Genomic DNA, 27,909 nt, shown 5'->3' with positions numbered 1-27,909 from the left:
TTTTTCTATTGTATAAGTCAAAAGACTAACTTACCTGCTCTCTTAGGCCATTCTCGCATTGCTATAAATAAATACCTGAGACTAGGAAATTTATTTAAGTAAAAAAAAGTCTAATTTGCTTATGGTTCTGCAAGCTACAAAGGAAGCATGGAAGTATCTGCTTGGTTTCTGGGGAGGACTCAGGAAACTTACAATCATGGCAGAAGACAAAGCAGGAGTAGGTACCTTACATGGCAGAACACGAGTAAGAGAAGAGAGTGGGAGGAGGTACCATACACTTTTAAACAACTAGACCTCGCTAGAACTCACTCACTATCCTGAGTACAGCATCAAGAGTATGGTGCTAAACCATTCATGTGAAACCACCCCTAAGATCTAATCACCTCCTACTAGTTCCCTCTTCCAATATGGTGATTACAATTTAAAATGAGATTTGAGCAGGGACACAGATCCAAACCATATCACAAGTACAGTGAACTTTTTCCCATTTTAGTTATTTTATTATATTTTTGTAGGCACATGAGTATCTGAATCACAAATACTCTGGAAAAGTAAGTGATTGATTGTGCGCTAACAACTGCTCATTACTGTTTCCTCTTTAATAAAAATATGAAATGTAGCCATAGACATTAAAAAGAGAATTCATCAGTTAAAAAATTGACAGTCTTTATTTTGTAAAAAATTTGTGTTAGTAGAAATTTTGTTTAATATGGTCCACTCAGAAAAAAAAAATTCTAAAATGGACTAGCTGCTTAAATTGTTATACTTATTATAATATTCAATAAAATAATAATTTAAAATAATAAAAACCTATACTTACTATTGACAAATTCAATTTTTAAAATATTGGTTAAAATTGATTTTATTATTTAAAAAGAGGTTGGACTACTTTTCCTTTTCTATCACCAGGGAGATTTAAAATAATATAATACTTAGGGGGTAAAAGACAAAGAGTGATAGGAAGAGAGAGGGGAAAGGAAAAGGAAAGAAAGCAAGAAAAGAAGAAAAAAGGAGGATAAATCTAAAGGAGAGGGGAAGTAGGAATTGAGGAAGGAAAATGAAAAGTATTTGGAATGCTAAAAGAATGTCATATGACCCTTTTTACCTGACCAACCTCAAATGCCTGAGAGCACTGGACTTGCCTTCCCATGAAGTTTGTAAGTATCTGCCACAAGGGCAGACTGGTATGCAGTTCCCTGAATGATTTTACTGAAAAGTTGTAAGTGCACATTCTCCCAGGTACCCTAAAGCACAGGGAAAGAAGGTCATAGACAGATACCAGAGTGCTGTAGTATGTAAATGGCAAGGATGGCCAATCATTACCAGCAAAGCCAAGCTAGCCTTAAGAGCTATTGGAACACTTATTAATTTTGTTGTTTAAGTCTAGTAGGGCTTTATTAACCTTCTGTCTGCTTGATCTGCCAATTACTGAGAGAGGTCTAATAAGATCTTCCACTGTCATTTTGAATTTTTTCATTTCTCTTTTTACATTAATTAATTTTGGCTTTATACATTTTGTTTAGGTATAAATAATTTCAAAGTTTCTTCTCTAAGTTGGACGTTTCCCTTTTTAAATTAGGTAATACATTTATTTACCACAAAGTCTACTTGTTTTAATATTAATATATCTATGCCAGCTATTTTATGATTAGTAAATACCTGGTATAGGTTTTTGATATTTTACCAGGAAATTTTATAAACAGTATAAAGCTACATTTAAACATCACCTTTTATAGTTTAGTCTGTTCATATTTATTATAATTAATGATATATTTGTGTTTATTTTAACATTTCATTTTGTGCCACACTTTATCCCGTTTTATTTTGTTCTTTTCTATTCTTGAATTCTATTGAATTTATCAAGTTTTGTTTATTTTCATTTATGCCTCTACTGGTTTAGAAATTACACATTCTATACCTATACTTTTCATTGCCCCAAATATTCAACATCTATATTTCACATAAAAATATCTTACAGTAATTCAACCCTGGTCTCTAAAATGTAAGAACTTTACATGCCTATAATGGCAAATCCTTCCTTATAAAGTTGTTGTCTAGCAATTGAGCTCACTTTGTTTTGGTAACACCTGAATTATTTATTCTTATTATTATTTCTACAGTCAAATCCTCATGGGAGTTACCCACATTTACTGATTATTTTAGTAACCATTATTCTTAGATCCCAATTCTCTCTTCCGAATTCAATTTCCTTCACCAATAAGAGGGCTTATGCTTGTTCTTTTACCAAAATCTCTGAGTTTTAAATGGTCTCACGTTCATTGTTGAATTACAAATGTTTTTATTTCATCTTTACTCATGAGTGATAGTTCACAAGGATATAAAATTCTAGACTGGCAGTTAATTTTCATCAGCACTATAATGCTATTGTCTTTTGGTTTCTAATGTTACTGTTGGTAATTCTGCCTTCAGTATAACTTTTGTTCCTTTAAAAATAATCTGCCTTTTTTCTGTCATTGCTTTTTGGAATTTATCTTATCTTTGCTATTCTATGGTTTCACTATGACCTATCTATCTATGCGTAAATTTAGGTATTCTTCTATTGTCTTCTGGTATTGTAGACATTTTGTTTCTGCTTTTCCTTATTCTCATTTGCTCCTAGTAAGATAAGAAATGTATCTGATTTAGGTGGTCACTTGTAGAGGACCTCATTCCATATTTACTTTACAGCAATCTCTTAGTTCTAACTATGGAGGTAACTCAATATGCAGCCCTTGGGCCCATTTCCTGTATCAAACAAGCATCTACCTATTAAATGTGGGTGGGGTACTTGTTTGGTTGGTTTTTCATGCCCTGGCAGTTTTGTAATGATCTAAAGAAAAATTTACATCTTAAAAAAAAATAACATATACATATGTAGGTATACATATAAAAAACAGGATATATATATATATATATATATATATATCTTCCTGTTAACAGGTTGAGTATTCCTTATCTGAAATGCCTGGGGCCAGAAGTATTTTAGCTTTCAGAATTTTTCAGATTTTGGAATACACGCATATGCATAATGAGATAACTTAGGGATAGGACCCAAGTCTAAACAGGAAATTCATTTATGCTTCATATACACATTATACACATAGCCTGAAGGTAATTTTACATGCTATTTTAAGAAATTTTGTTCATGAAACAAGTTTTGACTGCCTTTTGACTGTGACTTAATATGAGATCAAATGTGAAATTTTCCACCTGTGGCACCATGTTGGTGATCAAAATGTTTCTGATTTTGAGCATTTGGAGTTTTGGAGCATTCAAATTTTGGATTTCCATGTTGGTTACTCAACCTATAATCAATAATGTGAACCCTGAAAATCTGAGACAGGTCTCAGTTAATTCAGAAAGTTTATTTTGCCAAGGTTGAGGATGCACGCCTGTGATGTGACATGGTCTCAAGAGGTCCTGAAACATGTGCTCAAGGTGGTAGGGGCACAACTTGATTTTATACATTTTAGGGAGACATGAGACATCAATCAATATGTGTAAGATGTGCATTGGTTCAGTCTGAAAAGGTGGGTGAAGGTGGGACAACTCAAGGTGGGGAGGGGGCGTCTAGGTCATAGGTAGATAAGAGACAAATGGTTGTATTTTTCTGAGTTTCTGATTAGCCTCTCCAAAGGAGGCAATTAGATATGCACTTATCTCAGTGAGCAGAGGAGTTACTTTGAATAGAATGAGAGGCAGGTTTGCCTTAAGCAGTTCCCAGCTTGACTTTTCCCTTTAGCTTAGTGATTTTGGGACCTCACGATTTAGTTTCCTTTCACAATAAACTCTTGTCCCACCAATAATATTACAACCAGAAATATAACCCCAACCTCTTAGGCAACTGAACGGACCCCCTCTGGGCCAAGGGAAACCTGAAACATTGAATTACCAGCCATAATGGAAAGGGAGGTTGGACACGCTTTGCTATATCCTTTCCCTTTTGGAGTTTAGACATAACTGACCATCATTAAGATTAAAATAGGTATCATAAGACTGACGAAACAGACTCTTCGTGTCAATAAGATAACAAATTCCAAACTGACTCTGGTATAGCATCACATGGCAAATAACAAACCCTGAATGAAATAAAATCATTTTACCCCCAAATACATGTCTTTGACATATTTTGAAATGGCCCTGCAAAGCTGTCTTTTGTGGGAGCAATTTTGTATCTGTAGAGAATCTTCATTAATGCATCTAGGCCTTTCCTGATCTAGGAGAGATTAAGCATCTGATACCTTCTAAGGCCTGAAAAAAAGACATTTAGCATCTATTCTCTCTGATGCTTGCTATCTGGAGGCCTCATCTACATAACAAGAACCTTGGCTTCCACAACTCCATTTATCTTAACTTAAGCATTTCTTTCCAGGACTGCAAGTCTTTAGCTTAACTCTTTAACCCAATTGCCAATGAAAATACCTTTGAATCCTTCTATAACTGTAATAAGCCCTCCCTATCCTCACATTGAGATGTTTGGCTTTTCTAGGCCAAACCAATGTATACATTACGTGTACTGCCTTATGTCTTTCTCTGTAACTTGTCTCCCTAAAATGTATAAAACCAAACTGTAACTCGACTATCTCAGGCACTTTCTCAAGACCTCCTGAGATTGTTCTTCAGTCTATGATCACTTATACTGGCTCAGAATAAACCTCTTCAAATATTTCACAGAGTCTGGCTTTTTCATCAACAAAATGCACCACAACTCACTTAGACTCTTCCCATCTCTGCCACCACTACTACCAGATCTTCATGTGAGATTCTATACATTACTGACAGGGTGATGTCCCTCCACATAATCCCCTACAGTTGTGGTAATTTTTGGGAATTCCTCATAGGATACATGTAAATGACTGGCTGCTATTGAATTTTTGGATTTCCGTAGGCCTTCATGGGTCATTTAATGAAAAATTCGAAGGGGACCTATCAAGGATTTCTAGCTTGATAGCATTTTAAACAGCAAGTTTCTATAATTGTTTAAGAAGACAAAATTACCCAAAGAAAACAACTGACGTAAGATTTCACTTTCTAATTAACCCCTCCATACGGAAAGAAGCAAGGGATTGCTGACAGCAAATTAACTTTGTATTCTGCATTTTCATTTCTGAATACCATAAACATTCTCTAATTGTCCTGTATTAAATATAAAATCTGTTTTGAACAGAGTTTATTTTTAAGTTCTTGCAGACTGATTTACTAAGTGTGCAAATTAGTATGAATGAGCTGCTAGCAAGCAAATAATCAGCATGTTCTCTAGGACTTAAAATAATGGAAAAGACTACTGAAATTTCTGATTAAATGCCTCCCTAAATATATAATTGTAGAGCATATGTTTACCACTGAAGACCTAACAGAAAGAACAAGCAACTTTTTTAAAGTTCACTTTTTTTTTTTTACTTGCCAGCTCTATGTCTATAAATATAAAGCAATGAAAGGCAAAGTGAGTCATTTATCAAACTGAAAATATATTAAAACTATAAGGACAAAGAATATATGCAGTCTTGGATATTACAATTATGTTGAATTCGTTATGTTACATTATTTGACTTAAAGTGTATTTTTTAAAAATAACATAGAACACAATCAAGTGTCATTGTAGTTTGGTGCATGCAGAGTAGGAGGAAAGAATTTGGATTGGGCAGAAAACCAAAATGTTAGTAGGACATATATTTGTAACTAAACAAAGTACACAGGACATATATTTGCAATTAAACAAAGTACAGACTCTGACTATGAGAAGATAGGTATGGGAGGGCAGCAGGAGAAAGGCATATCTATCAAGTAACAGTTATCACAGGGTTTATCTAAAGTAAGAAGCAAGCTTAAAATAAGGCAAGTTGCACAGAGAAAAGAAGAAATGGGTAAGGCTGGTATAAAAGAAACCAATTCCACAGTTAAAGACCCAGGATCCCAAGTTGAGGGAAAGATTCCTGTGTAAGGGGTCTAGGGCTATCCAGAATAATGATGGATGGCAGGAAGAGTGTACCAGTGCCCAGGGAGGGAGCTGGCAGAAACAAACTAGGCTTTTAAGAAATAAAGTAGAAACCTATGCCTGAGTGCTGGGACAGACATGACAGAAATAAATGTATCGCAAAGATTGATCATGCTGAAACCACCTTTGCAAAAATTATAAATGAGAAAATAATGATAGTGAAAGAAATCTTATCTAACGGAGTCCATCTTGCTTCTAACCTTCAAGCCATCATTGTTTACTCCTGGGCATGAGCCAAAATAACTTTGGGAGGAACTTAGTTTATAGTTTAACTTTGAAACAAAGATGGTAACAGCTCTTTCCCCAAACAAATCCCCTTCCCACCTGGGGACAAGACTGCCTTTACAGAACTAACACATTAGACAAAACATTAGAAATTATGGTTTAGCAGTCGACTCATGCAACCTGAGGCTACAAGAGTCTGAACCTCCCCAAATTGCTCCTGGGGATAACATCACTATTGTAAAGTCCAAGATCAGTGCTTGAGATATTTTGTAGACCCTGTATCCTGGATGGATCAGCTGCCACGAGCCAGATGATACACTGGCCCATCTGGTCTTGTGGCCTCCACCCAGGAACCGACTTAGTGCAAGAGGATGGCTTTTACCCCCTGTGATTTCATCTCCGACCTGACCAATAAGCAGTCCCTACTTCTCCAGCCCCTACCTGACAGATTATCCTTAAAAACTCTGATCCTTGAATTCTTGGGGAGGCTGATTTGAGTAATAATAAAACTTAAGTCTCCCATACAGCCAGCTCTGCATAAATTAAACTCAATCTCTATTACAATTCCCCGGTTTTGATAAATTGGCTCTGTCTAGGCAGCAGGCAAGGAGAACCCATTGGGTGGTTACAATGTAAATGAGGAGGCAGGGCTAACAGATCCAGCATCAGACTGGTACTCACTAGACTGTAAGTATGACATGGGAGACTGGTGGTCAGCACAGATGGGCCTCTGGATCCCACTCCTGAGATAGAAACTGGCTCAGGACCTGGCATGGAACATATCAACAGGGATGGTAGGGGGAAGGGAAAGAAATCAGAAATTTTCTGCATTTAATGCTACTGACAATGTAACTAGTAGAATTCTTTAAAATAACAATTGCTTCTCACAAGAGGGCATCAGCTGCGGGGGTCTGCCCGCAGACCCTGACCCAGATGACGGATGAATAAAACATACACTGATACACAGATATTCTATTTTGCCAGTCCTGCTGAGTGTCCAGCCGCCTGCACACCAAGAGAGGTTTGTCACTGCGGCCGGCCCTGAGCGGCTCACACTCCAGGCATTTATTTCGTATACAATTAACAACAGAAGCTCTGAGTCAACACACTTGTGGATAATTAACATGGTTAAGAGAGTAGTCCTCAGAATGATTAAAGCTCAGGTACCGTGGTCTAAAGTTAAATAACATTAGGGGGCAATATCTCTAGTTGACCTCCCCCGGAGAGGGCCATCTGGCTCAAAGGTTAGTTATTGGAGGTAGGGTAAACAGACTCAACTGGGGAAGCCTCTATTGTCCCTAGTATTTACCCTATGACCTAATGCTCTAAGGTAAGCATCGGCTGCCTGCAGCCTGTTCAATTGTTACAAGCTATGTAACCTTTCGGCCTTCCGAAAGGTTTGTGACTACTCCCTATAACTTTCCCTAATATTTCCCTTTAATATTTCTGCCACCATTCTGATTGAATCCCACCAGACAACATTTCTGTGTGTGATACATTTTATGTGCTTCCTCCAATTCCTTTACTGCCACCACCTCCATCAACCTCAGCCACTTGTCTTTTCTCTAGGTTCGTCTGCTTGGGGGTGACCTATATCTTGCATCAGAAGCAATAGAGCCAACCCCTTGACTGCTGCTTTACAACCAAGCAGACCTGCCCCCATGCTCAGTTTCAGGCTCCTTTTGCCTTGGCAGAGCATGGTATTTGACACCTTAGCTAGAGAATGCTGCCTTAAATGCTAGGGCCATGGTGTAAAGTTTAGGAAACAGGAACAGGAGACAAGGAGGTAAACAGGCAGATAAAATTCCTTTTCTTTTCTCTCTCACATTGATTGCTCAAGGGTACTTTGCAGAGACACCTGCTGAGCAATCTGATGCATATACAGTCATGCATATCTGGTCAACCACTGGGTGCCTATATGATGGTCGTCCCGTAAGATTATAATGGAGACGAAGAATTCCTATTGCCTAGTGATGCCGTAATGTCCTGCTGCAATGCATATTATATGGTGATGCTGGTGTAAACAAACCTACTGAGCTGCCAGTGGTATAAAAGCTTAGCACATACAATTTTGTACAGTTCATAAAACTTTATGGTAATGAATTACCAGAATTTATTTGCCGTGGCAAATAATGACCAGACTGTGTTGCTGATTTATGTATTTATTATACTATACTTTTTCTTGTTATTTTAGGGTGTACTTCTACTTATTTTTTTTTTTCCAGTGGAAAATAACTTTTATTGAGACCCCACCAGCTGCAAAATCTGCTCCTGGCATTAAGCTCCTTCTTCCTTTGCAATTCGGTCTTTCTTGAGTGGTCCCATGAATGCTTTCTTCTCTTCCATGGTCTGGAAGCGGCCATGGCCAAACTTGGAGGTGGTGTCAACGAACTTAAGGTCAATCTTCTCCAGAGCCCGCCGCTTCGTCTGCACCAGCAAGGACTTGCGGAGGGTGAGCACCCGCTTCTTGGTTCCCACCACACAGCCTTTCAGCATGACAAAGTCATTGGTCACTTCACCATAGTGGACAAAGCCACCCAGAGGGTTGATGCTCTTGTCAGACAGGTCATAGTCAGTGGAGGCATTGTTCTTGATCAGCTTGCCGTCCTTGATAAGGTAGCCCTGGCCAATCTTACAGATCTTTTTATTGATCTCAGTGCAGTGATGGTAGCCTTTCTGCCCAACACGTGCCACAGAGAAGGCCACACGAGCAGGATGCCATGCTCCAATGCAGGCCACCTTGCGCAGGCCTCGGTGGGTCTTGCGGGGCAGCTTCTTGGTGTGCCAACGACTGGTGACCCCTTTGTAGCCTTTGCCCTTGGTCACCCCGATGACGTCGATCATCTCATCCTGCCCAAACACTTGGTTCACGGGTACCTGCTGCTCGAGCCTCTCGCGGGCCCAGTCCAGTTTCTCGGCCACGGTGCCTCCGTTCACCTGGATCTCCATCAGGTGGGCCTTCTTCTGGCGCAGAGGAAGCAGGCGCATCTGGGTGTGGGCAATGACACGGATGACTTGGCAGTACTTCTTCATGCTGCTGAAGTCCTTCTCCAGCTGCTTCTTGCCATCCTCATCCTGCCATTTCTTGCAGTACTTGGTAAAGGCCTTCTTCTTAGATTTATGCCAGTTCTTATAGAAACGCCTCTTGCATTCATCACTGATGTGCTCAGCGAAGACAGTCTTGAAGGTCCGGAGGCCTCGAGGGGTTTCCACGTAGCCCACAATGCCCACAACCACCATGGGTGGCGTCTCCACAATGGTTACAGCCTCCACCACCTCCTTCTTGTTCACCTTAGATCCTGGCCTGTCGACTTCCCGCACGATGTGGGTCATGCCAGCCTTGTATCCCAGGAAGGCTGTGAGGTGGACCGGCTTAGACGGGTCATCAATAGGGAAGCTCTTAACCTTCCCGCGATGCCTGCTGCTGCACTTCCGGGGCAGGAAGCCGAGGGACCCATGTCTGGGAGCGGAGAACTTTCTGTAAGACATCACGCCATCAAATCCCGCCAGTAGAGCACTTCTACTTATTTGAAAAAAAAAAAAAATTAACTGTAAAATAGTCTCAGGCAGTTACTTCAGGAGGTATTCCAGAATAAAATATTGTTATTATAGTTTTTATAGGAGATGACAGCTCCATACATGCTACTGTTCCTAAAGACTTTCCAGTGTGGGACAAGATGTGGAGGTAGAAGATAGTGATGTTGATGATCCTGACTCTGTGTAGGCCTAGGGTAATGTGTGTGCTTGTGTCTTAGTTTTTAATAAAGAAGTTTAAGAAGTAAAATAAATAAATAAAGTTTAAAATAAAAAAGTTTATAGAATAAGGATATAAAGAAAGAAAATATTTTTGTACAGCTATATATGTTTTAGCTAAGTTTTATTACAAGAGTCAACAAGCTTAAAAATATTAAGAAGTTTATAAAGCAAAAAAGTTATAGGAAGCCAAGATTAATTTATTATTATACAAAATTTTAAAAAATAAATTTAGTATAGCCTAAGTATACAGTGTTTATAAAGTCTACAGGAATGGACAGTAATCTTCTAGGACTTTGTATTCACTCACCACTCATTCACTGACTCACCTAGAGCAATTTCCAGTCCTATAAGTTCCATACATGGTAAGTGCCCTGTACAGGTATATCTTTTTTAAAATATTTTATACCCCATTTGTACTGTACCTTTTCTAGGTTTAGATATTTTTAGCTACACAAATACTTAGCATTGTGTTACAACTGCTTACAGTATTTGGTACATTAACTTGTTGTGCCGGTTTGTAGCCTCAGAGCAATAGGTTGTACCATACAGCCTAGATGATTAGTAGGCTATACCATGTAAGTTTGTGTAAGTACACTGTGATGTTCATACAAAGATGAAACCACCTAACAAAGCATTTCTCAGTATGTATCCCCTTTGTTAAGCCATGCATGATTGTATTCACAGAGGTAAGTTGTGGATACTGAGGCAACAGCTCATGTATCATGCAATGCTTTACCTCCCATCCTTCCCTTCCTTGTTTCTATTTTTATTTTTCCACTCTCAGTGCCCTGAATTTGCATCTCCCAAGTAAAGTATTCGTATTTAATTATTGCTTAAGGTTTTATTTTCTAGGGGATTCAAACTAGGATAATTACTAGAGTAAGAATAAACAGCACTGTGACTTCACATTTTGTGCAGCATAACATAATGGAAACAGAAGACTTAGCAGGCTTACTCAGTATACTTACTCTAATTACTTAGTAGACTTGAATGCTTACTCAGGAGACTTGATGTGATCTCCTACATAGTCTGTGAAGACACTTAAATTTCCTGGGCCTAACATTCTCCCTTTTACAAATGGAGATGCTGTACCATGGTGGCATTAGGCTGTGCAAGTGGTGGTTCCCCAGTTTATTCTAATACAAGGATTAACTACACAAGTGATCTGGGCAGGGAGAATTTTGATAATATAGGTTCCTAGACTACTTCCAACCTGAGAATAATCCAGTAGGCCTAGAGTTGGGCCTGGAATATGTATTTTGTTGCAGGTACCCAGGTACCACTGATGTACATCCAGAGTTGGTGACCACTGGCAAACAATAACCAAAAGTGAGCTGGAGTGGCTATACTACAATTACAAATGGACTTTAAGTCAAAAAATGTTAAAAGAGCCAAAGAACATCATTATAGAATGATGAAAGATTCCATTATTTAAGAAGATACAGCAATTAGAAACATATATGACCATAAAATGTAATCCTCAAATATATAAAACACACACTGACAGAATTAAAGAGAGAAATAGGCTTTTTAATAATAATATATAATAATAATAGTTGGAGGTTTCAACACCTCACTTTCGATGCAATGGCATGATCCTGGCTCACTGCACCCTCCGCCTCCCAGGTTCAAGCAATTCTCGTGTTTCAGCCTCCCGAGTAGCTGGGATCACAGGCTTGTGCCACCATGCCCATCTAATTTTTGTGTTTTTAGTAGAGACGGGGTTTTGCCATGTTGGCCACGTTAGTCTCGAACTCCTGGTCTCAAGCAATCTGCCCACCTTGGCCTCCCAAAGTGCTCGGATTACAAGCATGATGAGCCACTGTTCCTGGCTGTGTATAGTTTTTAAATTGGTGTCCTCGCAGAGGGGATGATCAATGGAGCCTTGTATTCTGCCATCTTGCTCTGCTTATCCCTGATACACTTTCACCATACAAAAATATTGTGTTTCTGTACATTTGCAATGAATAATTTAGCATGAAATTAAGAAAGCAATTGCTTTTAAGATATTATCAAAAAGAATAAAATAGGAATATATTTAAAAAAGTGTAAAACTTATACTCTGAGAAATATAAAACCCACTGAAAAAATAAAGAATTTCTAAAGAAATTTAAAAAATCATTCCAAATTTCTGATTCAAGACAATATTGTTAAGATAACAATCTTCCCCAAATTGATCTACAGAATCAATGCAATACTTATCAGAAGGCCAGTAGGCTTCTTCTTATAAATCAACAAGCAGATTCTAAAATCCATAAGCAGTTGGGAAGGGTCTGGAATAAGGAAAATAATCTTGTTAAAAAGAAAAATATTGCAGGACGCACACTTTCTGATTTCAAAACTTACTACAAAGCAATAGTAATTAGACCAGTTTGGGACTGGCATGAGGACAGACATGAAGACCAATGGGATAAAATAAAGAATACAGAAATAAACTGTGTATCTATCATCAATAGATTTTTTTATTTCAAAAATTGTATTTACTTAGAAGCATTCAGACTGTCAACAAAACAGCTGCAACTGTTTCATTTTTGCAATTAGAGTGATATTCAGTTAACAGAGCAATTATTTCATGTTAGATGCATCACAGACAACTGAAGAAGAAAAAACTACCATCCCCATATATAACTAATTTGTGCTGTGCACTAACGAGAACCTGATTTAAATTTCCATGCCAATTTACAACCCCCATATTCTGCTAGGCAAGGTTAGTGGCTATTGAAAACACCACTAGAACAGGACTTTCTAAAGACACATTCAGTAGTGTGTTAATTATACACACACAAAAAAAGACACTGTACAGTTTAAAAACAAATGTTACACAGCCTTACATTTCAATTTTGTTTCTTTAAAAGGAGTGAGTTGTGTACAAGGGGATTAAATGCTTTATAGACAAGAAAAAAAAAACTACAGTAGAACCAACTTATTCATCATCATCATCTTCTTCTTCTTCTTCTTCCTCCCCCTAATCCTCATCTTCCTCATCTTCCTCCTCTTCCTTCTTTTTCTTACTTTCTTCAGCCTTTACAACTACCTTTTTTGCTACATCAGGCTTTCCTTTAGCTTGATATGCAGCAATATCCTTTTTGTATTTTTTCTTCAGCTTCGCAGCCTTCTTTTCATAAGGCTGCTTGTCATCTGCAGCGGTGTTATTCCACATCCCTCCCAGTTTCTTTGCAATATCACTAGTGGACTGGACGGATGTTCTCCTTTGATTTTTGGGTGATACTCAGAACAGAACAGAAAAAAGGCTGAAGGAGGCATCTTAGGTGGATTGAGATCCTTGAAATTCTTTTTTGTCTCCCCCTTAATAGGGACATATTTTCATCTCTCTTTCATAACAGGCCTTGTCTGCCTTTGCCATGTCTTCAAATTTTCCTTTCTCTTTAACAGACATGGTCTTCCACCTCTCTGAGCAGTTCTTAGAAAACTCTGAGAAACTGACGGAAGCATCTAGTTGTTTCTTCTTGCACTCCTCCTGTTAAGTTTGCACAAAAAATGCATATGGTGACAGTTTGCCTCTTGGCTTCCTAGGGTCTCCTTTGCCCACCTTTAGTTACTTTTCTTCAGTGAGGCACAGAATCGCCCAGTGCCTGCCTGGCTCTCACTTGCCCTGGCACTGTCTCTGTGGAGATCAATGTACTGCAATGGCTGTGAGAGGGTCAACTGATTTTCAACAAAGGTGCCAAGATCATTCAATGTGGAAAGAGTAGTGTTTTCAACAAATGCTGCTAAGACAACTTGGTAGCCACATGCAAAGGAATGAAGTTCTCACAAGATATACAGATATTAACATAAAATGGATAAAAGACCTAAATGTGAGAGTTAAAGCCATAAAAGTCTTAGAAGAAACATAAGGATAAATCTTCATGACCTCACATTTGGCAATGGTTTCTTAGATATGATCAAAAGCAAGAGCAACACGAACAACAAAAACAGTTAAACTGGACTTCATTGAAATCAAAAAACTCTTGTGCTTCAAAGGATGCTATCAAAAGAGTAAAAAGACAACTCACAGAATGGGAGAAGGATACTTACTTGAAAATCATATATCTATCTGATAAGATATTGTATCTGAAATATAGAAAGAACACTTGCAACTCAATGATAAAAAGACAACTCAATTTTTAAAGTGGGTAAAAATTCTGAATAGACATTTATATAAAAAAGGTATACAAATGGCAAATAAGTACATGGAAAGGTGCTCAACATCATTATTCATCAGGAAAATGGCAATGAAAACCTCAATAAGACACCACTTCCACTCACTAGGATGGCTAGAATCAAGAAGTCAGACAATAACAAGTCTATGATGTGGAATAATTAGAATCCTCATACACTGTTGGTGGGAATGTAAGATGGTGTAGCCACTTTGGGAAAAATTTTGGCAGTTTTTCAAATGGTTAAACATAGAATTACCCATATGATCCAACAATTCTACTCACAGATGTATACCCAAGATAAATAAAAACATATGTCTGCATAAAACCTTGTACACAAATGTTGATAGCAGCATTATTCATGGCAGCTAAAAGGTAGAAACAACCCAAATGTCCATTAACTGATGAAAGGATAAACAAAGTAGGGCATAGTCACAAAATGGAATATTATTTGATCATTACAAGAAATGGCATACTGCTAAGTGAAGAAGCCAGTCAGAAAATATAACATACGATTCATTTTACAGGAGATCTCCAAAATAGGCACTTCTATAGAGATAGACATTAGATTAGTGACTGCTTAAGGATGATGGGATGGTAGATGATGGAGGGGCATGATATCTAAAGAGTACTGGGTTTCTTTCTGAGACCATAAAAGTGTTCTAAAATTGATTGTGTTAATGACTACAGATATTTATAAATATACTGAAAACTATTGAATTGTACATTTTAAATCTGTCAATGGTATGGTATGTGAATGATATCTCAACAAAGCTTAAAATCAAAATACATAGAGGAATAGAGATCTGAGTGTGAGCACAGGTGAAGATCCTTTTATTTTTTACTTGATGTAAATTCAAATGACAAGTATTATCCTTTAAGGTTATTTTTGCAACTCTTCTAGGAAGATAGACTATAATAAAATTTATTATAATTAAATTTAAAGACCAAAAACAGAGTTGTCATTTCATTGCTCTTGCTAATTCGGGTTTTCTAAAAAATTTATTTTTTGATCTTATAAGATTTAAATGTAGTATATAGATTACTGATTTTCTTCCAGAATCTAATCACATTCTCTTTTTTTTTTTTTTTTTTTTTTTGAGATGGAGTCTTGCTCTGTCGTCCAGGCTGGAGTGCAATGGCACAATCTCAGCTCACTGCAAGCTCTGCCTCCCGGGTTCATGCCATTCTCCTGCCTCAGCCTCCCGAGTAGCTGGGACTACAGGTGCCCGCCACCACGTCTGGCTAATTTTTTGTATTTTTAGTAGAGAAGGGGTTTAAACGTGTTAGCCAGGATCGTCTTGATCTCCTGACCTCGTGATCTGCCTGCCTCGCCCTCCCAAAGTGCTGGGATTACAGGTGTGAGCCACTGCGCCTGGCCCTATCACATTCTTATATAGACCATAATTGGACAGGATGCTTGACAGTTGTGGCAATCCTATCTGAAAGATACATATAAATTGTATTTCTAAGTGAGTTAAAGAAATTCAATTTTAAATTTGTTTTGCAAATTTGAAGAGTTTTGCCAAAAACAAATGTGACAAATATAATAGCACAAGCTGAGCCCTTGGTATTTTGAGAAAAATTAACTCAATCTTACTTTTAATATTAGGTAAGTTTTGGCAATGCTAACAATAAAGTATAATAGATTTGTTCCAATTAAAGTCAGCTTACATCATTAAAACTAGCATTTAATTTGATATTCTGTTAAACAAATTTATTTTTTATCCTGTTTGAAATGTATTTGTGGTTATTCCATGTAACACAGAATGTAGAGTTTATTTTTGAAGTATATTTCATAAGTTTTTTGTTTTTGCTTTTTTGTTTGTTTTTATTTTTGGGGGGGACAGAGTTTCTAGGAAGAAACTCTTGTTGCCCAGGCTGAAGTGCAATGGTGTGATCTCGGCTCACTTCAACCTCTGCCTCCCAGGTTCTAGCAATTCTCCTGCCTCAGCCTCCCAAGTTGCTGGGATTACAGGCACCCGCCACCATGCCAGGCTAATTTTTGTATTTTTAGTAGAGACCGGGTTTCACCATGTTGGCCACACTGGTCTCAAACTCCTGACCTCAGGTGATCCACCCATCTCGGCCTCCCAAAGTGCTGGGATTACAGGCATGAGCCACCGTGCCTCACCTATATTATAAGTTTTAAGGATTAATTTAGTTTCATTTTTTCAAAAATTTTCAATTTTATTTTGAGGCTGAAGAGTAATTTAGCTATTAATGTATTTAATCTTTGTAAAATGAGAACTGCAGTTGACCTTTGAACGACATGTATTTGAACTGTATGGGTGCACTTACATGCAGATTTTTTTTCAACCAAATGCAGATAGAAAACGCAGTGTCCATGGGCCGTGAACCCGTGTACACCCAGGGCTGAGTTTTCTTAACAGTGAGTTCTCCCAGATCTGTTGTGGGACTTGAGTATGAGTGGATTTGAGTATACACGGGTGGTTCTGGAACAAATCCACTGTGCATACTGAGGTATGACTGTACATATAGTATTAGTTGTTGATAAGAAATATTTTCTACATATTTACAATTACATTACATATTAAAAAGTTGTCACAGATGATTTACTGGTATTTCAGTCACCAATTTAACTGCTAATTATTAGTGAATATTTTAAAATTAGGGAAATTAGAATAAGGTGGGAGAAGGGAGAGAAGGATAACAGTGCTCCTACAATATGCTCTTCTAACATGTCTGTCGCATTAGAAGATCAATATTTAGATCAATATTTTGAATTAATCTAATTTCTTCTTCTTCTCCCAAGAGAGAAGGAGCAGAAGAAATTGGAGCAATACAAAATACTAGAGACTGAAGTCATAACACTTAGGAATGAGGGTTTTGAGCTCCATATTAAGTGATCAGCAAAACCAGCCCAGAGCGTTTTGTTTGAGTGCTTTGGCAAATATTGTTCATATAGGACCCCGTATGTTGGGAAGTGATTTGGATAATCGCTAGTGGAAACATAGCAGGTCTCCTGCTTAGCTATGCTATTTAAGGCCAATAAAGCTCTGCCTGTCTGTAAATTTCAACATCCTGGGAACCACGTGTAGAAGGGATTGTAAGTCAATATCTACACCCAGGTTCAATTCTGAGTTTTGTGAGGCATGAGGTTGTCACAATTTGCGGGAGGGGCCTTCTAAAAGAGCAATAATGTAAAATTAGAAATATAAAAATAGGAACAGGGACTAGGAAAGGGGGTCAAAAAAGTAAAGAGTCATAAAGTATCATAGTAAATCTGTCCCTAAAAATCACTAAATGTTTCAGTAAAGACTGATTGACAACATTAATATGAGAGGAAAGAAAGCCACTTTTTTAATACCTTAAAACTAGCTTCTTTTGATGAGTTTAGAACTTCGGTGATCATAAATATGGCCCTACTTCTAACCGTCTTCTGCAGTTAGGGGAACATTGGGCTATCCCTGGTTCTCCAGATAAATTATTGTCATTTGTTTCTTTCTCCATGACACCAAAAAAAAAAAAAAAAGTTTTGTTTCCATATTGCCATATTTATTGTCAGGAATTTGCTTGTTTATTCTCCTAAAATCAGTTTATACCATAAAAATATGTTTTCTAAACATATTTGTTTCTAAGGCACAAATTCTAATAGAATTCCATTTATTGAAGTTACAATGCTTGCATCCCATTCCTTTTCATTATTCAAGTTCACCTCTGAACAGCAGAATGCACAGAGTTTAGGGCATGCCTTTTATTTGATTTGTTACTATCCTGAGTTATAATATCCTACTTTTGAAAGTTTCCTAATATCTTTCTTTTTAAACTTACTTCATTTAAGTGCCTGTTTAAGACAGTGAAAACAGAAACATAGGATGAAAAGATCCCTTTATAATCTCAGCTGCACAGAAAATCGAGTTAGACATAAACCATGATAGGCCAAATACATTTCAAAGTTTTATTCATGATCATTCAAAATTGTTTACCATTTTAGTTTTTCATAGTTTGACAGTAATCATCTTACCAAAATGGATAATTAATAATTGATATGAAAGAAAAAATCAGCCTTAGGAAAATATCTGATTGAACAGATTTTTAAATGTAAATAACTTCACACTTACTTATAATTAAAAACTATTTAAATGTGACACAGTCTTCATGAGTGTTTAATAAGGCTATACTTCGAGTTTTAAGTCAATTCTATGCTGTATATCCTTGGCTATACATTTTCTCAAAGTGAAATGCTTTAAAATTTGAATTATCCTATATAGTCAACTGAATTAATTCTTAATTTTATTTATAAACACATTCTATATGTGTCTATATATAACACTTATCTCATTTTATTGTAAGAGCTACTTATCCGTGAGTCCACCAAAGGAAAGAATAAGGCCATTTTTATCTTTTTGCCGAGGGGAATTGATGCTCAATATTGTCGATGAATGAATGGCTGAAAAAATACATTCACAATTCTCTCTGTTTTAAAGCAGACGCGGCTTTATCCAGTTATCTCAAAAGGGATTAAAAAGTTACTAAAACAAGTTATTCATTTAAAATCCTAATAGCACATTGAAAAGCTGAAGTTAATAAAGATTTTAAAAAGACAATGACTTATGACGAAGGGTCTCTGACTGATTGCTGGTAAGCAAATATCCACCCGCAGTTGTTCGGCTGGCTCAGGTTATTTTTATTTTTACTTTTTGAATGTGAATGTTTAGACAGGGCATCTACTCTCTAGTTCACCATAGGATCTGTCATCCCTATTACCTTGACCAGACCTAACTCTTAATTCCTTGTTACTTGCATGGCCACTTAGCATTTGAGTCTGGGATCTCAGTTCTCCTAGGGAGGGAAAGTAAACAGACCGTCTTGTAATTTATACATTGTAATCACCCTTTCAGGCTTACAAATATTTTGTAGCCAACACAAATCCATACTAGAATAACAAACGAAGATTTAACAAGACCAAATTTAGCAAAAGCATAAGTGAGAATCCATGATACTGGAATTATAGAGCATTCTAGGAATAGCCTTAGTGAATAAATTACATTCCTACTATTTTCTAGTTGTTTGAAAAGAACTGAAATGAAAAAGAAAGGTAATTTTGAATAGTTAAAAATATGTAGCCCCTTGTTTAAGTCTTATCACTTGTATTTAGTAATGCTAGTGTATCAATATTCATATTAAATTTGGATTAAACCTTATTGATCATGGCAACAGAATAAAGGGGCACCAGGAGATCAAAAATAAGTACAGTACTCAATAAAAATCCTGCTCCAGATCAAAGATGAGTTACTCATATATAACACATTCTTCTCCTCTGATAACCTCTAGCCATCAACATTTTTCCTTTCTTTTAGAGCCAGCCTAAGCCTCAACTTCAGCACAAGTTCTGTAACCAAGTTCACTCTCAAAGCAAGAACTCACCTTCCTCAAAGTGCACTTATTATCTATCAGATTATTACTCTTTAACAAATTTGTAAGCCTGCAAGTTTTGGTACCAGTAATTTAGCACCCAAATTCAGTACATAATTTCGATTACTGTGATGTAATATGTTGATTATACATAATGCAAAGCATCATTCAATAACTGGTATTTACTTCACTGAAACTCTTCAATTATATTATGAACACTTTGTCAGTAAAAGTGTAATCTCTTTTTGCCTCAACTGTGAAGTGAACACATCACCATTCCTGGAACACTGTTAGATTTTCAGGCCACACATCACTGATTACCTTTTGCTTTTGAAAGTTTAATTACTCGAGGTTCTGGAATCTGAGGAATGTAGATTTTCTCGGGGATATAAAAATATTCTGGAAGGCTCACTTCTGTTGTGTATGAAACGGTCTTAGGCTTCCTCAACTTTGAGATATGAAAGAGCATAAGAGTCTGTGAACAAACAGTAAAATTAGAATGTAATTTTCTTAACTTTCACCTCTAAAACACAAAAGACAGCATTATGCATTTAGACTATACTTTTGAGGAAAAAATCCAAGGATTGAATTTGATCATTTCATTATTTGTATTTAATTGGTGGAAAACAGTATAAACACATTTCAGAAAAACAGTGGAGTCCTCTTTTATTGAGAGATGACCAATGTCCCCCGTGCTAATGCTTTCAGTGTTGAGAAATGCATTGCCTTGGGAGGAAGCCATTCCACTGCTGACCAGCATTTGAGAACGTGCTTTTCTCGAGTTGAAACCTGTACTCCTTCATATCTACCCATCAGATACATCAGATACATTCTTATTAGTAGCACAGACTGAGGCCTCCTATTTCACTAATGACAATTTTGTGAATTTATAAAAACAACTGGGTCCCACCCCTCCACAGATGTTCAAAAACTCTCTTACCTAGGTTTGTTATTTTTAGTTCCTCAATGATTACTCATATAATGGGGGTTACAACAACTCACCTCCATGCATATCCTCCTCTAGACAAAATTTAGTTCAATAGTATTCTTCGTAAAGTGGGACACTTAATATAAGCCCAGATCTCTAAGTGTAAGTGAAACAAGTTAAAAGTGACTTTTGTTTCTTTAGGTATATTTTCAATTCAATTAAACAACAACAAGGCTCATATCATGCATAAGATGTCAAAGGATAGACAAAAACATGTGAGAAAAGTTCTTAAGATTCTAGGATTTCACAATCTGACAGGAGAAACAGATAAACATAAAAGTAAATCTAATAAAAACATAATGTATTAAATGTAACAACGAACACACATGTTGCGCTCCAAGGAAAAAGCTAAAGGAAGAAGGAGAAACTATATACGTATGCATACACAATGAAAAGGCTAGTCATGGACAAAATAACACCTGTCTCAACCATTTGTAGTTTAAATAAAATGTTTTGGCAAGAGGTAATAATGAAGAAAATGAATTGAAAAAGAAAATGGGAGGGCATTATGACAGGCTTAAATTTTGAAATAGCCACTAATTGAAAAATTTTAATGTAATAGTGTACTGAAAGTTGAACATAAACCTTTTGAAATTTATTGTTCTATATCAGAAAGAAGTGGTTTGATTTGAGCTAAAGAAAACCATCAACTTCTTAGAAGCACAGTACAGTCAAGAAAGTATGAAAGCCTCAGGATTTAACATTTTTGAGCCAATCAGAAATTCAAAATCCAGGTCATTTAAAAAATATCATCACCAATTGTTAGAAGTCTGGGATTAGGCTGTATTGATTCTAGCATTCTGACAAATAAAAAAAAGAAATAATTTATACAGTGCCAAGTATTTTGATATATATAAATGAAGATAAATCTTAAACAACGAGAATGAAAAATGTATGTAAAAATGTGTGTAAGTTGCTAAAACGGAACCTTACTAATAGCTTTTTAGTTTTTTCTTTTCTTTTTTTTTTTCTGAGACGGGGTTTCACTCTCGTTGCCAGGCTGGAGTGCAATGGCGTGATCTCAGTTCACTGCAACCTCCGCCTCCCAGGTTTGAGCAATTCTCCTGTCTCGGCCTCCCAAGTAGCTGAGATTACAGGCACATGCCACCACGCTTGGCTAAGTTTTTTGTATTTTTATTGGAGACCAGGTTTCATATTGGTTAGGCTGGTCTTGAACTCCTGACCTCAGGTGATCCGCCTGCCTTGGCCTCCCAAAGTGCTGGGACTACAGGCATGAGTCACCGTGCCTGGCCAGTAAGAGCATTTTAACAGAGACCTGAAGTAACTGAGAGAGGCAGCCCACTAATGTGTAGGGAAAAGTAACAGAGGAAGTTCAAAGGCCATGGGGAAGACACCTGGCATGTTTGAAGCAAAGCAATTAGGCATGTGCTAGGGAGTGGCCTTAGAGAATGGACTGCAGCAGAAAACGTGAGATGAGGGAAGGAAGCGCAACCAATGGACTCCTACGTGACGGGTCATGTAGATCATCCAAAGGATATGGGCTTTTAACAAACATTAGTTGGAAGGCCAGTAGAAGAATATGCACACAGGAGCAAATGAGCAGGCTTGCGTTTACAACAATAGCTTTGGCTGCTCTGTGAGAATAGATTGTACCTAATTCCAATCATAAAAATAGATTGTACCTTATTTTAAGTTGTAATGATAGAGTCTATAGCAATAGGTAACAGTAATAGTAGTGTACTATTACTATAGAGTAGTAATAACTACCTCAATATCATGCATAAAGAGTGCACTTATTATATACACGAGGTAAGCATTTTACATATAATTATTTCAGATTTTACAAATTGCCAATATCTCCATATAAAAAAATATAAAAATTTAGGCTTGAGGAGGTTTAAATAACCAGCCTACAGTCACACAGCTGGACAGTGTTAGAGTCTGAATTCTCAGCCTGGCTATCTGACACCAGAGATTATTCTACCTGGGTACAGAGCAAAATATCCTGGGCAACTTTTAGAACATATTCCTACCCACTCCCTCCTAGTGATTCACATTTAATTGTTCTTGAGTGGGTCCTGGGTATGGGCATTATATTAAGTTCTCCAGGGCACTCTAATGTGCAAATAGAAATGAAAACTATTGTGAATTAATGACTACACTGTAATGCCTTAAATTACATAGTAGAATGCTTTGTTTCAGATTCATTATTTAATGAGATATAAAGAAAAAAAAATGGCAACTGAGCTGTCCTTCAGTATTCATTACTTTTCTTTCTAAAAATGTTATGTAATCAAAATAACATTTTAAATAGTAACAGCTCTGTAGCTCTGTGTATTTTTAAAGAGACAGTAATTGAAGGGAATCATCTATTTCTCCATTCCCACCTCGATCTTGGTCAGTCCCAGGAGGGCGATGGCCACACGGATACTACTGCTCTCCAGAGTGCCTGTGATCAACCTTCGCTCATACTCAATACTCGACATCTCTTGCTGTGCTGCAAAAGCCAAAGCCTTTTCCTTGGCTTCATTAGTCATTGGCAATTTAAGGTCCATATACTGGATTCGATGGAGTTTGCAATTAAAATATAGAACTGGGTATTTCTTATTAGGCCCTGGAGGAAGGAAAAAATATTAATGAATACAATGAACATTTATGCCCGTGACATTGCTATTCAGAATGGACTTGGGAGGTCTCAAATATAAAATTGCAGTTATGGTCATTATGAAACAGAGTAAAAATAAATGCATACCACATGTCTATTAGTTCTAATTCAGTAATTAAAGAGCAAGTTTTCAGGAATTAAAGATTATTGGTATTCTCTAAGAGATGTAGTCAAATGATTGGTCCATATAAACGTCATCAGCAGGCTCAAAAATTCAGTGACCATTGTGCTCCTATCAGTGATAGGTAGGGGGAGAGTAGACATAAATGTTAAAAGAAAAGACACCTGTCAAAAACTCCCAAGAACTGCCATTTTCTTTCACTGACAACATTTTAACGCCTAATTCCTTAAGGAACAATAATCAAGAACTGGAAGCCAGGGTAAAATTCCAGGTTATATAACATTATGTAGATTTTTTGAGAGTGTAGTAACTCCCAGATTATTTGAGAAATGGAAAGTGTTGCCAAGTAAATATTTTGTGTGCCAAATTCTAATATTTAGCTTAAGATTGGAAAAGGAAGACTTAAAAAAATCACCATTGAAATTTTTTAAATGGTAAAATGGTGCTCTATTTCATGGATGCTGACATAATAAAGTTAAAAGAAGCCCTTTCGAAATCTAAACACACAGAAGAGAAGCTTGCTATGAGGATGCTTAGGTAACTATATGAGGAACAGTCCATTTTCAACATTATAAATGAAATAAAACACATGTGTACTGTACCTTCTTCTCGAGTACTGCTGTAATAAACCGGACTTGAAGAAGGATTCATTGGAAGGCAACTGGAAGGCAAGGGGGTCATACCTTTTCCTTCTGCAACATATACTAATTGTCCAATCTACAACACAAGACATTATAATATTAAATTTCAAAATCTCGCATAAAAATATACCTTTTTCTGCTACAAGGGAAATCTGCATACTATAAGAACTATCATGAATTGTGCTTTTATAAGCAACACAGCCTATAAATGGGCAAACAAAGGTAAGGCACACATATAGTTCATCCAGAGTATGGGAGAAACTTTGCCTGCAACCAGAACACAGGGATTGCTTAAGAAGGTCCCAGAATTGCACCGATAGCAGTTGATCTTCCCAATATCCTCGGGCAACTGCTGTCTTAAAATGAACAAAAGAGGAGGCAAGAAATTTTTTTCCTTTAGTCTGTAACTTATTATTGGAGAGGAGTGACATCAGTTTTGCCAGGCATCTGAGTCCCCAAAACTCTACATTTTAAAGTGCAGGCTTTCAAAATGAACATGGAAAAGACTAAATTTTTTTTTTAGAAAAAATAATTAGACCAGAAGTAGAAAAGGCTTAAGAAAGAAAAGAATCTTTTATTTGATGAATAAAAGCCCTCTTTGATTATCCATCCCAGAGAGGCATTAAAATGTGACAGCAGTTGAGTTTCACATCCCCTTAAGCTAAATAATTACTTCTTGAGGCCAGTTGATACGTGGTCTCTACACTAACTGAAGCCAAGTAGCCATACAATGCCATATGCTAGAAACCATAACTCATACTCTATAGTTCAAACAATGTATAGCCAATCATTAGCCAATATTATTTCTATAAATCAGGGAGGATTCCTGACAAACAACTTTGTATCAGCCACCCTTGTCCCTTTTTGCCTTTAAAAATCTGTTTATAACAGGATCAAGGGAGCACTATCCAAGGCAACCTGGAAGAAAGTCATTTGCAGCTGTCCTGAACCTTGGCCCAAATAACCTCTCTATATTAATGTTGCCTCAATTTCTTTCTTTAGACCAACAGGCTAAAGAGATAAGGCAAAAACAAAAGTAGGAATTATGCAAGGGCAGCAACATGATATAGTGAAAGATCAGTAGAAGTGGACATGCCTGGTTTTAATTGGCACTGCCATTTCTTAGCTACTGGGCTTCAAGCAAGTTTACTAAACCTCTGAAATCCAGTTTTCTCCTCTGTAATATGGGATGATCAACACCTTAATTTTAGGAACCTAGAGTTTTAATAAAAAGGAATAGGAGAGAGGGAGTCTCAAAAGACATATGCAATCACAATGATTGAACCTTATTTAGATCCTGATTCAAAGAATCTTAAAATGAAGTGACAGAAAAAACATACAAATAAGTATAAGACAATTGGACAACTCTGAAAACAGCTTGGATGTTTGGATGATATTAAGAAAAATTTTACCATATTTTTAATAGTAAGGATATCTTTGGCAGTGTCAGAAAACCCTTTTTTCTGTAGAAACACTTACTGAATTGATTATGAATAAAATTCTGTGATCCACTGGGATTTGCTTCATTATCATCAAGAAACATCTAGATAAATGATGTAAACCAAAAATAAAATTCTAAGACCCCAACTAACTAAATGGATCCCTGCCACCACCTAAAGGCATTCCAAAGTTAACCTGAAAAACTAGTTCAGGCCTTGATAGGAAGTGGGGGAGTCCAGACATGCCTCATTATACCTTCCTCTCTTTGGAATTCAGGCACAGCTGACCAGCATTAACATTACAACAGAGACCTTAAGACTGACAAAACAGACTCTTTCTAGCAGGAAGGTATCAACATGAAAGAGCAGGCACTGAAATAAATCAAAGTATTTTATCTCAAAATAGATTTCCTTGACATTTTGAAATGGCCCTGCAAAGCTGTCACTTATGGGGATAACCTACATTCTGTAGAGAATCCCCTTCCATTTCTGGAGTCTTCTTCCTGATCCAGGAGAGAAATAACTGAAGAGTTTGGCATCTTTTTAAGTCTGATAAGAATGATTTGCTATCTATTCCTTCTGAAGCCTGCTATCTGAAGACTTCATCTGTATAATAAGAATCTTGGTCTCCACAACCCAGTATCTTAACTAACATTCTCCCTTACATGTATTCCAGATCTTTAGATATACCTTTCAACCAACTGCCAATCAGAAAATCATTGAATCCTATGACCTGGAAGTCTCCACTTTGTGTTGTCCTGCTTTCTGGACAGAACCAATGCATATCTTACATGTATTGACTGATGTCTTATGCCTCCCTAAAATGTATAAGACCAAGCTGTATCCTGACTACCTAGGGCACATGTTCTCAGGATCTCCTGGGGCTGTGTCATAGCCATGGTCACTCATATTAGGCTCAGAATAAATCTCCCCAAATATTTTAGAGTTTGACTCTTTTTGTCAACAATGATATAAAGGTAAATTGACTATGCAAAAAATACATATTCTAAAATATTACAAATCTAGATAACAAATGAAACAGTAGAAATTAAAAATTAATCTATAAACAATATAAGAATGAAAAATTTCTCATTGTGAGGTCTATTTTTTAATAGCTTTGTTATCCCCCATTAGAATTTGTTTATAATTCATTTGTGGTCTATTGCTGTATGATAACGTTCCATAAAATTTTATTAATTAAGATCCACAGTTATCTATAGTTCATGCTGGAAAAAGGAATATGAAAATCTTTGAATGTTTTATATTATTTATCATTTAAGTCTATACACTCCTGGCAATAAATAGTACATAATACACAATTTTCATATAGTACATTTTCTTAAGTAGCCACATACTTTACAAGCAAAAATCCAAGCTAGCCGTTTGAAATGTGATTTGTGTGTTTGTATGTGTTTCCGTACAAATGTAACTGAATGATCAACAATTAATGATATAAAATATTCAGTAATTCAAGTAGAGGAAAAATGCAACAGTTAAAGACTGAAGATCTTTAGGTAAAACAACAAAATTAGATAACTAATTACCTAAAAATTCGTTGTTTCATCAAAAATAAAATATGCATAAGCAATTAGACTCATTGAGTGTAGAGTTATTATACATACCTGTTTGTTTTAATGTGTGCCCAAATGAAACCTGAACTAGGGCTTGTCTACCATGTGAAAATGAATACCAACCTATGGGAGTCAATTTAAAAGGAGCAAATTGCTATTTGCCAGAATATTTTCTTCAAATATAAATTATAACATCCTCTCAGCCATTGATTCATCAATTAAAATATTATTAACTAGGACTCCACTGAATTTCCATTAAATTCTGCATCTTACACACACAGTATATTACCATTTCTCAAAAATGTATTTTGTCTAACATGTTCAATATCAATATATTCTTTTTATTAAAAAAATCACTTAATCTAAAATAATGCTTATCTTGCCTGTGTCAGAACATTATTCAGAAGAGCCATAATCTCTACTATAGTTTGATTATTTGCTTCCACTTTTTCTTGGAATAAAATTAGACCATGAAAGGCACAGAAATGCAATAAAGAGCTGTTTTAAAGTAGAAATTCCTCTCATATTCCAAATCTAGAAGCTTTGACAAGAGAAATGAAATCAGCTGACACTTAGCAGACGCTTGTCATCATGAGCTGTTCTAATAATCACCTATACAAGTTTTTCCTGCTTTTAATTTCATAAATTCCATTTGGCATGCTTAATTAGAAATATATTGTATTTTCGAGAAAGATGCCAAAGCTCATTGTCAATTATAAGAAACTTTTACAGAAGATATTTTGTTCCTCTTGTGTATCTAGTTAAATGCAGTCCTCAAATAGCACAGTTACATGCAAACTTGCAAGAAGACCAGCTGTTAATTACCCAGAAAAAAGGGATACAAACACTGAATTGGCACAAAAGTTTTAATTCCAGCTCTGCCACTAATTAGCTGGGTAACCTTTGACAAGTCATGGATGCCCTCTAGATACAAATAACCTCAATCTTCCAAAAAAAAAAAAGTGCATTTACCTAGACACAAAGTCTCCATGATTTTTCATAGGTATT

The 27,909-nt window shown here is 36.5% G+C and overlaps 1 protein-coding gene and 2 pseudogenes across 2 annotated transcripts in view; all 3 read right to left on the bottom strand.

Annotated features, from left to right (window-relative positions):
- Positions 1-27,909, bottom strand: part of CFAP47 (cilia and flagella associated protein 47) — a 508,878-nt gene that overhangs the window by 187,876 nt on the left and 293,093 nt on the right. Inside the window, exons 43-45 of the mRNA XM_030933635.1 lie at positions 23,853-23,967; positions 22,852-23,078; positions 19,837-19,990 (exon numbers count right to left, since the gene is read on the bottom strand). Coding sequence (XP_030789495.1) covers positions 19,837-19,990; positions 22,852-23,078; positions 23,853-23,967 — 496 coding nt within the window. The remainder of the gene's footprint in view (positions 1-19,836; positions 19,991-22,851; positions 23,079-23,852; positions 23,968-27,909) is intronic.
- Positions 8,443-9,730, bottom strand: LOC104667292 (annotated as a pseudogene). The gene has a single exon (XR_748655.2). The product of XR_748655.2 is annotated as a 60S ribosomal protein L3 pseudogene (transcript).
- LOC115898737 lies at positions 12,900-17,610 on the bottom strand (annotated as a pseudogene).

This window comes from Rhinopithecus roxellana, chromosome 7 (genome assembly GCF_007565055.1).
Source record: "Rhinopithecus roxellana isolate Shanxi Qingling chromosome 7, ASM756505v1, whole genome shotgun sequence".
Classification (NCBI taxonomy): Eukaryota; Metazoa; Chordata; class Mammalia; order Primates; family Cercopithecidae; genus Rhinopithecus; species Rhinopithecus roxellana.
The sequence above is the reverse complement of the archived record's forward strand: the minus strand, read 5'-3'. Positions and strand labels throughout refer to the sequence as shown.